Source organism: Musca domestica, unplaced genomic scaffold (assembly GCF_030504385.1).
Source record: "Musca domestica strain aabys unplaced genomic scaffold, Musca_domestica.polishedcontigs.V.1.1 76, whole genome shotgun sequence".
Lineage (NCBI taxonomy): Eukaryota > Metazoa > Arthropoda > Insecta > Diptera > Muscidae > Musca > Musca domestica.
Window position 1 is genome coordinate 3,315,490 of NW_026712396.1, and position 15,646 is coordinate 3,331,135.

The 15,646-nt window shown below is 35.8% G+C and overlaps 1 protein-coding gene across 5 annotated transcripts in view; it reads right to left on the minus strand.

Moving 5' to 3' along the window:
- The window catches only part of LOC101894587 (FK506-binding protein 5), a 55,076-nt gene extending 39,722 nt beyond the window's left edge, over nt 1-15,354 (minus strand). For 2 of the 5 annotated variants that reach the window (XM_011293107.2, XM_059130495.1), the window contains exon 1: nt 1,534-1,644. Coding sequence is in view for 1 of the 5 variants with exons in the window: in XM_020035811.2 (XP_019891370.2) it covers nt 15,205-15,244 (40 nt within the window). In the remaining 4 variants the exon portion in view is untranslated. Of the gene's footprint in view, nt 1-1,533; nt 1,645-14,393; nt 14,651-15,204 lie in introns of those variants that run through there. The other 3 variants (XM_020035811.2, XM_059130497.1, XM_059130496.1) reach the window with 3 other exon arrangements.
- Between the last annotated feature and the right edge of the window lie 292 nt (nt 15,355-15,646).

Below are 15,646 nucleotides of genomic sequence, written 5' to 3' on the forward strand. Positions count from 1 at the left end.
AGTCTAGAAGCAAATATATTTAAATTGGTGAAAATCGGTTCAGATATAGCTATAGCTCCCATGTATATGTTTCATCCGATTTGGTGTTTAAGTCCCTCATATTCCAAACATGCACTCCACAAGAATGATATTTGGTACCAGATATTAGATACAGCCTAAACATACCTCTGCCAAATTTTATAAAGATCGGTTTAAATTTGGATATAGCTCGCATATATATCTTCATCCGAATTCGGGTTAAGTGTGCACCAAATGGCCAATATCAGTCCAAATGACCTGAATTTTGGTACATCCGACCGAATTTTGTCTAGAAGCGAGTACATCAAATTTGGTGAAAATCGGTTCAGATATAGCTATAGCTCCCATATATATGTTTCATCCGATTTGGCGTTTAAGTCCATAACATTCCAAATATGCACTCCACAAGAATGATATTTGGTACCAGATTTCAGGTACAGCCTAGAAATACCTCTGGTCAACTTTATCAAGATCGGTTTAGATTTGGATATAGCTCCCATATATATCTTCATCCGAATTCGGGTTAATTGTGCACCAATGGTCAATATTAGTCCAAATGCCCTAAATTTTGGTATATCCTACCGAATTCAGTTTAGAAGCAAATACAACAAATTTGGTGAAAATCGGTTCAGATATAGCTATAGCTTCCATACATATTTTCATCCGATTTGGTGTTTAAGTCCCCCACATTCGTAATATGCATTCGACAACAATATTATTTGGTATCAGATATCTTATTGATCTCGGAAATACATTTTCCGAATTTCATCGAGATCGGCTAAGATTTATATTGAAATATTTGATGTTTTGAAATATTTGAATTAAATTTATCGAAAGACAAGAAAATGGCAATGTCTTATTTTGCTAAACTCTTATTTTTGCCTTGAGAAGAACCTTGATATTCCATCAATTCATGATTTGCCAAAATTTATTTTTTGTTTTGAATATATTTTTCAAAGACCCCATATTTCAAATAATTTTTCTTTGTCAATTATTTAAAAAAAAAAAAAAAAACATTTTCCTTGATTTTTGTAATTTTTATTTCGTCTGGTGTTTTATCATAGCCATGGCATTCTAGCCACGATATCTTTTCACGACAATTTTTCCTTTAGAGATTTTCATTTTCTTTCTTAAAACTTTTTCAATTGTAATTTTCATTTTTTTTTCAATAAATTATTGTTGCTGTTTTATTAAGTTTTCCTTCACTGATTTCTTTTTCCTTCGATTTTTTCTTCCACACAATTTGTTTCTATTTTTCCTGAAAAATTTTCTTCGTTTTTTTCACTGTTCACACACACACACTTTATTTTTATTTTATTTCGAAATTTTTCTTTGTTTTGTTGCTGTTATTTTTGGTATATTTTGGATTATTTTCGATTTTCTTCGCTATTGTTGTTGTTGTTTTGCTTGCTATGTGGTTGTTGTTGCCGTTTTCGACCTTACGCACTACAAAAACTATTTATTCAAACAAAAAAAAAAACCAAAATTAAAAAAAAAGATTTTCTTCAGATTTACTTTTCTTCAGACACAAATTCGTTCCACGATCTAAACTGAACTGATTTTGAAAAATTGACCAACCTCATCAGTCAGCCACTGAATAATTTTCATGTGAGTTTTCATTTGTAGAATTTTCTCAGTTGCATATTTCTATATTTCCTTGGCAGAGATTTTCCGGAATCGAACTTTTTGTCGAACATTTGTTGCGCTCTTTGGTTTTGCAGGCCTTGATCTCTTGGCTTCTCTTCGGTTCTCTGTGAGTGTGGTGTTTGGAAATTCTACAACAAATGTTGGAAACGAAACGATTTATTGCTCCCCAATGCAAAATACTTAGTCATTGTAAGCATTTAAAATGGGGATGGTGATCACATCCCTGAAAATTAACATTTGTGAATTTTTATAAGAAAATCGTTTGGGGTTCTGATTTGATTTTTGGAATATCTTTTTTTGGGAAGGCATATTGAGCTTTTTTTCAAAGGTTCGATCTGTTTACAACAGCCAACCGAAGTTCTTACGGAGTCACCTTCAAAATGGCAGAATGGACCTCGTTGAGAAGGCTTAATTGTAAAATTTATAATTATTTAAGAATCCATCCTAAATAGCCACAAAGTTCCGCAAATTGGTACCTCAAAACCCACTGCAAAAGTATGTATCTATATCTACCTAAGGACAAGTTCAAGACGGCCAATTTTTTTTAAACAAAACGAAAATTCATGAAACAAAGGATTAGATGAGCAGTTTTGTTTTTCAAAATCTGCCTTAGGCAACAAAAAGGCACAGATGGCCCTTCTTAAGAGTACTGTCCGTCTTCATTTTTAAATTCACATGTTCTATAAATTACGAGAACCTTAAGGGTTTTATTTTTGACAAAAACCAAAATAAAACCCAAGGGTAACCTTCAAAATTCCAAAGGTCGTCATTAGGTAGACCAAGGAAGATTGTAGGTCCTGTAAGACTAAAGGGCCTATTAAAAAACAATAGATTTTCATAGAGAGACCCAAAAATTCTTTTTAGAAGTTCATAGGTGCAACTAAAAAAATATCTAAGGTCCTCTTTGAGAAAATCAAAAGCCCCCATTATATGGAAAAAGAGGATTATAGGTCCTTAATGATTTAAAGGTCCAAGTATTGTCTTTGAGAAGATCAAAAGCTATCTTTGACAAGTCCAAAAGTAGGTAAGTTCGACTGGACTGAAAAAAGGGAGATACCTTTGTATGTGAGGTATACGAAGACGTTGACCTGCATGTAAAATTTTCTGTCGTAGGTTGAAGCATCCATTACAAACTTCAAGTACGAATTTTGAAACAGATCCGGTGAATAATGTTTCTAATATCATCAAATTAACGAATATCGGGAGGTATCGTCATATGGTGGCCATACGAAGGCGAAGACCTTCATACGCACATATTTGTCATAGGCTGTAGTACCCATTATCATCTTCAAATACGAAATTTGAAATGATTGCGGTCTATAATGTTATCGGCCCACTCCTTGTAGAACCTTCCATATGAAAAGTCAAAGCATCAATCGATTTTGCCGACAGATGTGTGCCCTCAGTCAATGTTCGATTATTTTAATATATTTGTATTTTGACTTCTATTGTGATTATCCAAATTGTTGACCCTCTATGGTGTAGGTTCCGAAAGAATGGGCCAATATTGTCCATTTCGTATCGGACCTAAATATATTATATAAATATTGTATGTGATAATTTTTAGAAAACCTTAAAATGTGCGTGATGTACCAGATATAGTCGACCGAAGTATTCCATTTTCATACCTCATCTAATACAGATGCAAATTTCGCAGGTTTCTGGTTGAAAGACATATTTAGATATAGGAAGTTGTAACGAAAGCTGACTTATTTCGAAACTTATGACAGACAAATGCTGAGGTACCTGAAGTGATTCGCAGATATACAGGGTGAGATGAAAAAACTGCAAACAAATTCAGTCATTTCCAAGCCACTCGTCCGACTTCAGTCCTTTCCAAGCCACTCGACCGACAGCTGTTAAAATTATTCCAGTGAGAGCTCATTATATTGTTTACAAGCGTACAATAGCATTTTGGTGAGAATTTTCTAGAAAAAAAGTTATTCGTGATGGAATTCAAGCGTGATAGTGTGATTTCTTTATATTTGGCTGGAAAATCACAAGGGGCTATCGTTAGAGCACTCCAGCATTTAAATGTAAATAAATCTTTTGTGTCTCGTACCATCGCTCGTTACCGTGATACTGGTAACGTAGCCCGACGACAAAGAATTGGACGGAAGAAATCAACGACATCAGCAGAAATGGTTCGAAAAGTAATGAAGCGACTTGATCGAAACCCGCGTTGCAATGGCCGAAAAATTGCTCGTGAGCTGAACATATCGTAATATTCCATTCAGCAAATATTGAAAAATGAGCTCGGGGTAAAGCCATTGAAATTTCAAAAAAGTGCAAGAACTTACATCGCAACAGAAAGAAAATAGACTCAGACTCAAAAGGGCTAAAAAGTTGATTCGCTTGGCCGAAAGTGGTAAACTGCCAAATTTGGTTTTCCCCGATGAGAAAACATTCGCTGTCTAGCAGTTTGTAAATAAACAAAATGATCCTATTTATTTGCCAAAGAGGTCAGCTGAGAATGTGCACCTTCGGTTGGCCACTAGAACTCAAGCGCCGGCTATGGCGGTGGTGTGGACCGCCATAACAGCCGATGGTCGCTCTCCGCTCGTATTAATCGACCGTGGCATCAGAATAAATGCCGAGTATTATCCCGAAAATATTCTGGAGGCTGTTTTAAAACCTTGGGCACGCAAATATTTTGGCCGTAGGCCTTGGACATTCCAACCGGACTCAGCACCATCGCACTCGCCACCCAAGAATGGTTACAAAATGAGGTTCCTCGCTTCATTTCCAACGCACAATGGCCACCAAAATCTCCGGATATCAATCCGTTGGCCTATTGTGTCTGTCTGGAGTATTTTGGAAAGCAAGGTTGGAAAGCAATGAGGATCACCTCAAGCAACACTTCACTGGGAATGGGCCAAAGTACCGCAGAGCAACATTCGGGAAGCGTTTGTCGGTTTTATTGGCCCTTTGAAGGCTATAATTCGTGCCAAAGGTGACCAAATCGAACAAATCTAAACTTATTCTAAAATTTGATGCTATTTCCGACATTTTTTGCACTTTCATTTCGATGTATCTCGAATGTTGACAAATGTCTATGTCGTACGATTTACATAGTTATGTCTTGTAAACTTTTGGATCGACACCAAAGTCATAATAGATTTTATAATAAATCTCATAACAACATTTACAAAAAAACTAACAAATTTAAACATTTAATTATTCTCATCGTTTATCTAATAAAAATTAGTTTAATGACATCATTTGTTTGCCAAAACCAAAAAAAAAAAAAATTGAAACTGAAACTAAAAAGAAAAATATTAAAGCGATCTATAAGAGATTCATTCCACCGACTATTTTGCTTTTGAGAATTGGGTCACTGTCAACACCTGCTGCCAGCAGAATACATTTCATAGAAAAACACACACACTCACAATTGTGTTTGCTGTGTGTTCCAAAAGCTGTGGTGTGTACAATCTTTTTTTTTTGTTTTTGAAGAATTTAAAGGAACAGTGGTTGGAGGTTAAAAATACATTTAGTTGTAGAACAAATAATAGATAACACTGTGCGACAAAATTAATTTTTTCTCAATAAAAATGTGATGTAAGAGCCTGATTGTCTTTAAATTTCACACATCCCAATAGTTTTTCTAACTCATGTCTTGGTGTGAATATGGAATACATCGGTCCACTCCTTGTGGTACCTCCTCACAAAAGGTCGAAATTTTCAAAAAAAAAAAAAAAAAAAACCAAAAAAATATTTTCTACACAGAAAGAGCAATAATCCGATTTTGTTCCAACTTTGCAAATCCTAATATCTGCGTCAGTTCTAGGTCAGGTGCAAAAATGGATAATATTGGTCCACTCCGTCAAGGGCCTTCCCCACAAAGGGTAAAAATTTTGAATAATCATGACTTTTATAAAATGTGATGTAAGAATCCACACATCCCAACATTTTTTAAACCCAATATTTGGTGATAAGATGAAATATAATGGTCCACTCCTTCCTGTACCACCCTCACAAAATGTTGAAATTTGGAATATCCATTGAGCTCATAAAACGCAAAATTAATATCCAATTCCATTTAGACTTGGCACCTATGAATATTTCTATCAACACACATCTGTTATAAAAACGGTAGAAATCGGACCATTTCTTCTGGTACCTCCCCCACAAAGGGTCAATATTTGGATAACCAAAACGTTTATTAAATCCGAAATAAACCTCAGAATCTCTCTATATTTCATACATCCCATTATTTCTGCTAATACAAAAACTGTTGTGAAGATGGGATATATCGGTCCACTCCTTCTGGTACTTCCCTCACAGAGGTTCATAATTTTGAATATCCATCAAGATTTTAAAAAACAAAACGCTCCGAGAAAGTGAAATAAGCATCCAACTCTCTTAAAATTTCACACATACAAACATTTTTGCTAACACAAGATCTGTTGTGAAGATGATATATATCTGCGAACTCCTTCTGGCACCTAACCCACAAAGGGTCAATCAATACTATTATCTGTCATAACTTGCGAAACAAGTGAGCAATTTTTCTAAAAAAATATAATATATCTCATATATGGTGTAGGAAGTAACCAATATAGTCCGAACCTGGCAGGTCGCAATATTTATATCATATTTATATAGGTCCGATACGAAATGGACAATATGGGCCTAATCCATCGGAGCCTACTCTCTAGAGGGTCAACAATTTGAATAATCATAACAGAAGTCAAAATATATTTAAATAATCGAACATTGGCCGAGGTAATACATCTGTCGGCAAAACCTGACTGACTGATACAATTTAATTTGTTTTGATCAATTTTTCCTCGGACTTTTTTTGAGTTGACGCCTGAATTGTGGAAAATGCCAAGTGGACTTGATAGTACTCGCATATAGATCAAAACACCATAGGAGTTCTGGGTTCGTGGGCTAAATGTTGTTAAGACCCTATTGTTGACCATGTAAAAAGGGACCCCTATAAAGGGTGATATGAATAAACTGCTACCAACTTCAGACTGCTGTCATTTCGTAGCCACTCGTCCGGCAACTCTTAAAATTATTCCAGTGACATTATTTTTTTACAAGCATACAAAAGCATTTTGGTGAAAATTTTCCCGAAAAAAATTTATTCGTGATGGAATTCAAGCGTGATAGTGTGATTTCTTTATATTTGGCTGGAAAACCAGAAGTGGTTATCGTTAGAGCATTCCAGCATTTAAATGTAAATAAATCCTTTGTGTCTCATATCATCGCTCGTTACCGTGATACTGGTAGCGTAGCCCGACGTTAAGGAAGTGGACGGAAAAAAACAGCAACATCAGCAAGAATGGTTTGAAAAGTAAAGAAGCGACTTGATCGAAACCCGCGTCGCAGTGGCCGAAAAATGGCTCGTGTGCTGAAGATATCGCAATATTCCATAGGGCAAATATTGAAAAATGAGCTCGGCGTAAAGCCATTGAAATTCAAAAAAGAGCAAGAACTTACACCCCTACAGAAAGAAAATAGACTCAGAGAAAGAAAATAGCCAAAGAGTTGCTTCGCTTGCCCGAAAGTGGTGAACTGCCGAATTTGGTTTTCTCCGATGAGAAAACATTCGTTGTCCAGCAGTTTGTAAACAAACAAAATGATCGGGTTTACTTGCCAAAGAGGTCAGCTGAAAATGTGCACCTTCGGTTGGCCACCAGAACTCAAGCGCCGGACATGGTGATGGTGAGGGCGGCCATAACAGCGGATGGTCGCTCTCCGCTCGTATTAATCGACCGTGGCATCAGAATAAATGCCAAATATTATCGTGAAAATATTCTGGAGGATGTATTAGAGCCTTGGCCACGCAAACATTTTGGCTGGGACATTCCAACAGGACTCATCACGCGCCAAATGAGGTTCCTCGCTTCATTTCCTGCGCACAATGTCCACCAAAATCTGCAGATACCAATCCGTTGGACTATTGTGTCTGGAGTATTTTGGAAAGCAAGGTTGACACTAAAAAATACCAAAGTGTCGATCACCTCAAGCAAGCGCTTCGCCGGGAATGGACCAAAATACCGCAGAGCAACATTCGGACAGCATGTGACTTTTTCATTGGCCGTTTGAAGGCCATAATTCGTGCCAAAGTTGACCAATTCGAACAAATCTAAACTTATTCTAAAATTGTATGCTATTTCCGACATTTTTTGCTTTCATTCAATAAAATTAAAAACAAGTTAAAAAGCAGTAAGTTCGGCCGGGCCGAACTTTTAATACCCTCCACCATTTGCAACGAATTTGGAAATTTTCAAAAAATAAAATCCTTAAAAAATTCTGTTAAAATTTTAAAAATACCGAATATAGCCGTTATTTTGGGGTCTATACGACGTGGACATACATAGGCATTGTTTGTCATAAGCCATTACCATATTCAAATTCGAAACTTGAAATAAACGGTGAATAATGTAGCTAAAATCATCAAAATACCGAATATAGGGAGGTACCGTTATATGGGGGCTATCCGAAGACCTGGACCCGCACAGACAATTTTCTGTCACAGACTGTAGTTCCCATAACGAACTTCAAATACCAATTTTAAAACAATTCCGGTGAATAATGTCGCTAAAATCATCAAAATACCGAATATAGGGAGGTACCGTTATATGGGGGCTATATGAAGACGTGGACCTGTACAGACAATTTTCTGTCTTAGGGTGTAGTATCCATTTTGAACTTCAAATACCAAATTTGAAACAATTCCCGTGAATAATGTCGCTAAAATCATCAAAATACCGAATATAGGGAGGTACCGTTATATGGTGGCTATATGAAAACGTGGACCTACATGGCCCATTTACGAACTTAACCTGCCTACTGGAAAAATAAACATGTGTGCAAAATTTTAGCCACCTATCTCAATTCATTCGAAAGATAGCGTGATTACAACAGACAGACAGACAGACGGACAGACAGACAGACAGACGGACATCGCTAAATCGACTTAGAATTTTACGCTGATCAAGAATATATATACTTTGTTGGGTCTGATATGAGTATTTCGAGGAGTTACAAACGGAATGACAAAGTTAATATACCCTCCATAGTATGGTGGAGGGTATAAAAATGTAAAAATTATGGCGTTTGACTTTATTGCAGTTTTTTTTACCTCCCCCTGTACTGTTGACCATTTCTCAATATTTATGATATAGTTCTGAAATTTAGTAGTGACATACAGAATAATTGGAACAGAAAATGGGTCATATCGATCCACTTTTGGAATGGTCTCCTTGTAAGGATAACTCCCATTTCAAGTATTTTTTACGTTAATTAGGGGGATTGCTTTCATTTCGATTACATCTTCTTAGATCTTTTAAAAATTGGTGATAGTTCAGAGTTTCGTACCTAAATTCAATAATTTCCTCTAATTTCTGCCTGTCTAAAATATATTAAAAAAATATTTTCAAATTATTTCAAATGTTTTTTTTTTAACTCAAAACACTGTCTACTCTTTGCTTTCATTTGCAGCTGTTTTGAATTTTTTGACTGTGGTTGCGTCTTAGTGTGTGTGTGTGTGCATTTTCATTTGAGGCGAGAGAAGGGCCAAGTGGGAAGTGTAAATTTCCTCCTTGTTAATGAAATTTCTTTTTTTATTTTAATTTTTCCTTTCACCCTCCCCCTCTCTCCCTCTCGCAGAAAAAAAACCGAAATAATTAAAAGAAAACAAATGTGTTTCTAACAAATAAACAACAGCATTTTTGGCCAGTTTTGAAAACTAAAAGGCAACAATACAAGTCTTTTTGCTCCAAAAGTATGAGTTGCAATAACAATAACAACAACAGCAAATACAATCACATCTACAACAAATCCATGCAGATTTATCAATCTCTTCATACATATGGTTGTTTATCAAGAATACATCATCAATAAACAACACATTTTGAGGAGGGGGAGAGAGAGAGGAACCCCATGTGGAGGAATGAGGGATATCGTTAGAGGAATTTTGTAATTTTTCGGGAAAGTTATGTAGCATTGTTGCAAAAATTGCAATATTCAGTGGGAAAATGTATATTTTTGGCAAAACATTTTATAAACAATCAAGGCATTTAAAGTCACTTGTTCTGCGGTGATTTGAAAAAATATTTTTGCAACAAGTTTTATCCATTCTTGTTGAAGATGAATTAAAATTCTTTTACAACCATTCCGATAGAGATCAAAGGGAGCATCAAAAATGTATGATTCGGGAGAATAAAGAAAATAACATTTTTAATTAATTAAAAAGGAAAACCAGCTAGAAAGTCTCAATCAGTTCGGCGACAAATATATATCCTCATCATATATGGTTTGACCAGAGATGAGCAAAGTTTGGTCTAAATCGTGGATTCCTCTTTGTAGGAGAAGAAGTTGATCAATATGTGTCATCTTTACTCTAGATAAAATATCAGCAGACAAAAGTATCAGTCGGTTTTGCCGACAGATGATACCCTCGGCCAATGTTCGATTATTTAAATATATGTTGACTTCTGTTATGATTATTCGAATTTTTGACCCTCTATGGAGTAGTTTCCCAAGGAAAGGGCCAATATTGTCCATTTCATATTGGACCTAAATAATTATGATATGAATATTGCGACGTGTCCACTTAATATGAGATATTTGATAATTTTTAGAAAATGTTGAAATGAGCGTTTTGTTTTTTCAATATCTTGAACACTATGTGGGGGAGGTGCCAAAAGAAATGGTCCGATCTCCACCATATTTATAACAGATCTTGAATTAATAGAAATATTAGGATGTGTCAAGTCTGAATGGATTTGGATGTTAACTTCGCGTTTTATGAGTTTCATGGATACTAAAAATTTTGAGCCTTTGTGGGGGAGGTACCAGCAGGGGTTGGCAGATATATATCATTTTCAAAATCTTGATCCCTATATGGGGGGAGGTACCAGAATGAATCTTCCGATCTCTACCATCTTTAAAACAGATTATGAGTTGATAGACATTTTGGGACGTGTCGAGTTTAAATGGAATCCGATGTTATTTTCACGTTTTATGAGCTACATGGATATTTTATGGGGAGGAACCAATATTAACACAAGATCAGGTCCCATCTTTACACCTGATTTTGTGTTAATAAAAATATTGTGATGCGTGAAATTTGAAGAGAATCGGACATTTACATTTACAATACATTTTATAAGACCGATATTGTCAATTTTCGCACCTAACCTAGAACTAAAATATTCGGATTTGCCAAATTGGTTCCTTCTCTTTCGGTGTAGTACAATATTTTCTTTGAAAATTTCGACTTTTATGGGGGAGGTACCAGAAGAAGTGGACCGATATTACCCATCTTCGAACTCGATCTAAGTTTGATAATAATATTACGATGTACCAAGTTTAGACCTAATCGGACACTCCCTCGAAAGTTATCGTGCGCACCAGTCAGACAGACAGGGTACCAAAAACAGTAGAAATGATATTTGTACCAAAAGGTTTTTTTTGGAAATTCGCACTATTAAGTGTACGAGAAGTACTAAAATGTACTACATTTGGTACCATTTTGAATCATGTGAACGGTTAAAGCTAAAAACTTGATAAAGTAGGAATGCGGTCGATTTAAGGAGGTAATTTTGGAAATGTGTACTCAAGTATACGAAAAGTACTAAACGATACTAAATTTAGTACAATTTGAATTTGGAGAAACGTATGGAGCTGGAATCCTGAAATTTGAAATTAACATTACTGATGGAGTGGAGGAAGTTTTCCTACTTAATTTTAATTTAAATTTTGGGTGAACCGTCGGAGTTGGAATCCTTAAAATTGAAAATACGATTTCAATTGGGCTGTAGGATGTAGGAGTAACGAAAATTTGTACTTAGGTACGAAAATGGTACTTAATTTGGTGCAATTTGGATTTAGGCGAACCGATAGGGATGTAATACGGAAATTTAGTTTTGGAAATTTGTACTCATATGGACTACAATGTACTAAATTTGGTACATTTTGTATTTAGGCGAACCGATAAAGATGAAATGCTAAACTTTGGAATAAGTATTGCTGTGGAAATTCGTACTATATGGTATTAAATTTGGTACAGTTTGCGTTTATGCAAACCGATCCTGAAATTTAGAGTTGAGGTTACTGTGGGAGTGTAGGCTTGTGTGGTAAGTAGGAAGCTATTTAGTACTTATGTGTACTAAATAGTACTAAATTTGAACAATTAGGATTGGGGTGAAACTTTTTGGGCTGGAATCCTGATATTGGGAAATATGATTTCTATTGGATTGTATGATGCAGGTTGTTATGGAAATGTGTACTAAATGGTACTAATCAACATTTGGCTTTAGAGCAGTTATAGTTTGCTATAGAGTGCATGATATCAATTGGAAGGGGATTGTATTGAAAAAATATATATGGGAGCCGAGTTGCACAAAATGGAAACGTACGTCCTGAAATTCACTCCATTTTTGCTGATATTAGCCATTATTTGCATAATAAACCTGAAATCGGATTAAGAATATATATGGTAGATATATCAAAATCTTAAACTTTCTCGATAACATTTGGCAAAGGTATTTCCGAGCTTTATAAAATATTTGGTACCAAATATCATTGTTGTCGAATGCATATTACGGATGTGAGGGACTTAAACACCAAATCAAATGAAACATATATATGATAGCTGGGAGCATTCTCCGAATTTAATGTACTTGCTTCTAGTTCGAATTCGATCGGATATGCCAAAATTCAGGTCATTTGGACTGATATTGGCCATTTGGTGCACAATTAACCCGAAATCGGTTGAGGGTATATGTGGGACCTATATGCAAATCTGAACCGATCTTAATCAAATTTGGGGAAGGTATTTCTGGGCTGTATCTGATAACTGGTAGCATATATCATTGTTGTCGAATGCATATTACGGATGTGAGGGACTTAAACACCAAATCAAATGATACATATATATGGGAGCTAAGGCTATATCTGAAGATTTTCTCCGAATTTAATGTACCTGCTTCTAGTCTGAATTCGGTCGGATATGCCAAAATTCAGGTCATTTGGACTGATATTGCCCATTTGGTGCATAATTAACCCGAAATCGGTTGAGGATATATGTGGGACCTATATGCAAATCTGAACCGATCTTAATCAAATTTGGGGAAGGTATTTCTGGGCTGTATCTGATAACTGGTACCATATATCATTGTTGTCGAAGGAATATTACGAATGTGAGGTATTTAAACACCAAATCGGATGAAACATGTACATGGGTGCTATAGCTATATCTGAATTGATTTTCTTCGAATTTAATGTACTTGCTTCTAGTCTGAATTCGGTCGGATATGCCAAAACTTAGGTCATTTGGACTGATATTGCTCATTTGGTGGACACTTAACCCGAAATCGAATGAGGCTATATATGGGAGCTATATCTAAATCTTAACCAAACTTACCAAAATTTGATACACTTATTTCGGAGCTGCATCTGGTGTTTGGTATCAAAGGTCATTGTCGTGGAATGCATATTACGCTTGTGAAGGACTTTAAACCCCAAATCGGATAAAACATATATATGGAAGCTATAGCCACATTTGAAATAATGGTTTATTGGATGAATTCAGTCGTAATCGCCAAAATTAGGCCCATTTGGGCTGATATTAGCCATTTGGTGCACAATAAACCTGATATCGGACAAAGATGTATATGGGAGCTATATAATCTAATCTGAACCGATCTCGACAAAATTTGACGGAGGTATTTTCAAGCAGTGTCTGCTGTCCGATAGCAAATATCACTCCTCTGGAGTGCATATTACTCATTTGAGGGACTTAAAACTCCAAATCGGATGAAACATATATATGGGAGCTATAGATATATCCGAACCGATTTTCTTCAAATTTGATTTACTTGCTTCTAGACTGGGATGTGCCGGTGGGGTGTACCAAAAAAAAACAGGTCGTTTCGACTTATATTAACCTTTTGGTGCGCAATTTTCCCGAAATCGAATGTAGATATATGGGAGCTATATCTAAATTTGAACCAATTCTCACCAATTTCATTAGGGATCGTCCTTGTTTGGAAAATTTCATCTCAATCAGATAATAAATGCGATCTGCATATTCTTCACAAGAATACGTGGACAGACGGACTGACATGCATAAATCGACTCAAAAAATGATTCTATGAAGATCCTCAAAAGTATGTATGGGTCTATCTTCCTACCCTTACCACTATTTGGTGTAGTTATACCTAGTTATATTTTACTCAGCACCGCTACCTCACTTTAAATCATGTACAAAGTATTTGTACAGCTTTCAATTTTGTCCTTAACAAATTCTCTAAGTATTATTAATATTTTACAGCTTTGAGAATTCATCAAAAGTTCCCACCATAATATTGCACGTAAACGAAATAAAATCGAATTGAAACAAATATACTTAGATTTAAAATTCTTCGAACATCTGCAAATCATAGAAAACATGGGTACCCAATGGGTTAAAATTATTTTTTTGCTACGCAATTCAAATCAAATGCAACATTTTTTCAAATGGCGCCCAATCTGTACCAAATGCTACTTACATAAAAACTCAATGTGATACTGAGGATCGATGTTCATGGTGGATATGCATTTTTTACGAAATTCCACATAGAAATTATCCATTTTTTAATTTGCCGAACAAATTCTTTAAACGTTTTCACTTTAAATCGATTTTTATCCTCTTTTTCTGTTTGACAACGGCGGGTGATAGAAATCTTCTTCCCTATCTGATCTCTTAGACTAAATAAATTAATTACCTTATTTGCAACAAAAAATAGATTGTATTGATCCGCCAACCGAAATTTCTCTCGGCCCTTATCTGCTGTTGTTGTTGTTGCTGCTGCTATTACTTGTTTGCTTGTTGTTGCTATTGTTTTTGTTTATTTGTAAATCAAAAGGTGTTGTTATCAGCTATAGATAATGACAGGTGCCTGCCACCTCTAGTCAGCCCGCCTATACACCTCGGCAACCGGCCCACCAAAAGCCAATTTGTTGTAGACAAACAAGACGACAAACACACCTCCTAATTTTGTCAGGGTGTTTCTCTATTTTTTTTTGATTTTTTTTTTGCTGTGCTGCCACCACCCTGCCAGCCAAGAGGAATGACTGGCAATTACTGCAGAAATTTCAAATTCAATTTCAATTACGCAAGCGGATTTATTTTCATTTCAATTTTCTTTTCTGTTCGCTCTTTTTTTTACAGCATTGAACCCACAATCGTATCGTATCGAAAACATAAATAATTGGCGACAAAAACAACAACAATAACTGGGTGGAAAGGAGGAGGAGTAGGAGAGTCTCACACACACACAGACATATACAGAGTAAGTCGTCTTCGTCTTCGACATCGTCACACAAATTATACGCATTAAAATTTATCAGAAAATAATAATTCAGTCTCCCTAGAGATACCATGGCCCATACCGACCCCATGACATTTCATGGAGGGATTATAAAGATATGTCATCTTCTTTTGGCTGGCATCAAAGTATGTCGTGGGTGACAGCAACAGTTTTGACATGTTCATTTGGGGTGCCCCAAACTACTGACTGCTTCTCAGGGACTTACCTTGCGATAGAAACCATTCATCCAAAAAATCCATTCCCATTTTCGTAAAAGAAGAGCTGCTTTAAATCTCTTTCGTTTTATTAACTTTTCTCCGGCAAATTTGTTGTTTTTCTAAATATTTAAATTTATTATTTATTTTCCGAGCGATTTTTTGTCTTTAAACGAGATTTTTTGTCGCGTGGGTGTTGGTGATAGGAGTATCGCAGCCGCCGTATTAGAATTTTCAATTTCATTCGATTTGTATTTGCCGTTTTACCCACCTTGCCACTTGCCACCCACCACTCACACTTTCCTTCTTTTCGGGGTGTTGTGCATATTGAATATCTTCGTTTTCTGTCTTCTTGACGTTGCCATGACAATCAGCCATTGTTGGGCTCTGTCCATTCATTCATCGAATCGCTTGATCTGTTTTCTGTTTTTTCTCTTCGTCTTCATCTCGTGT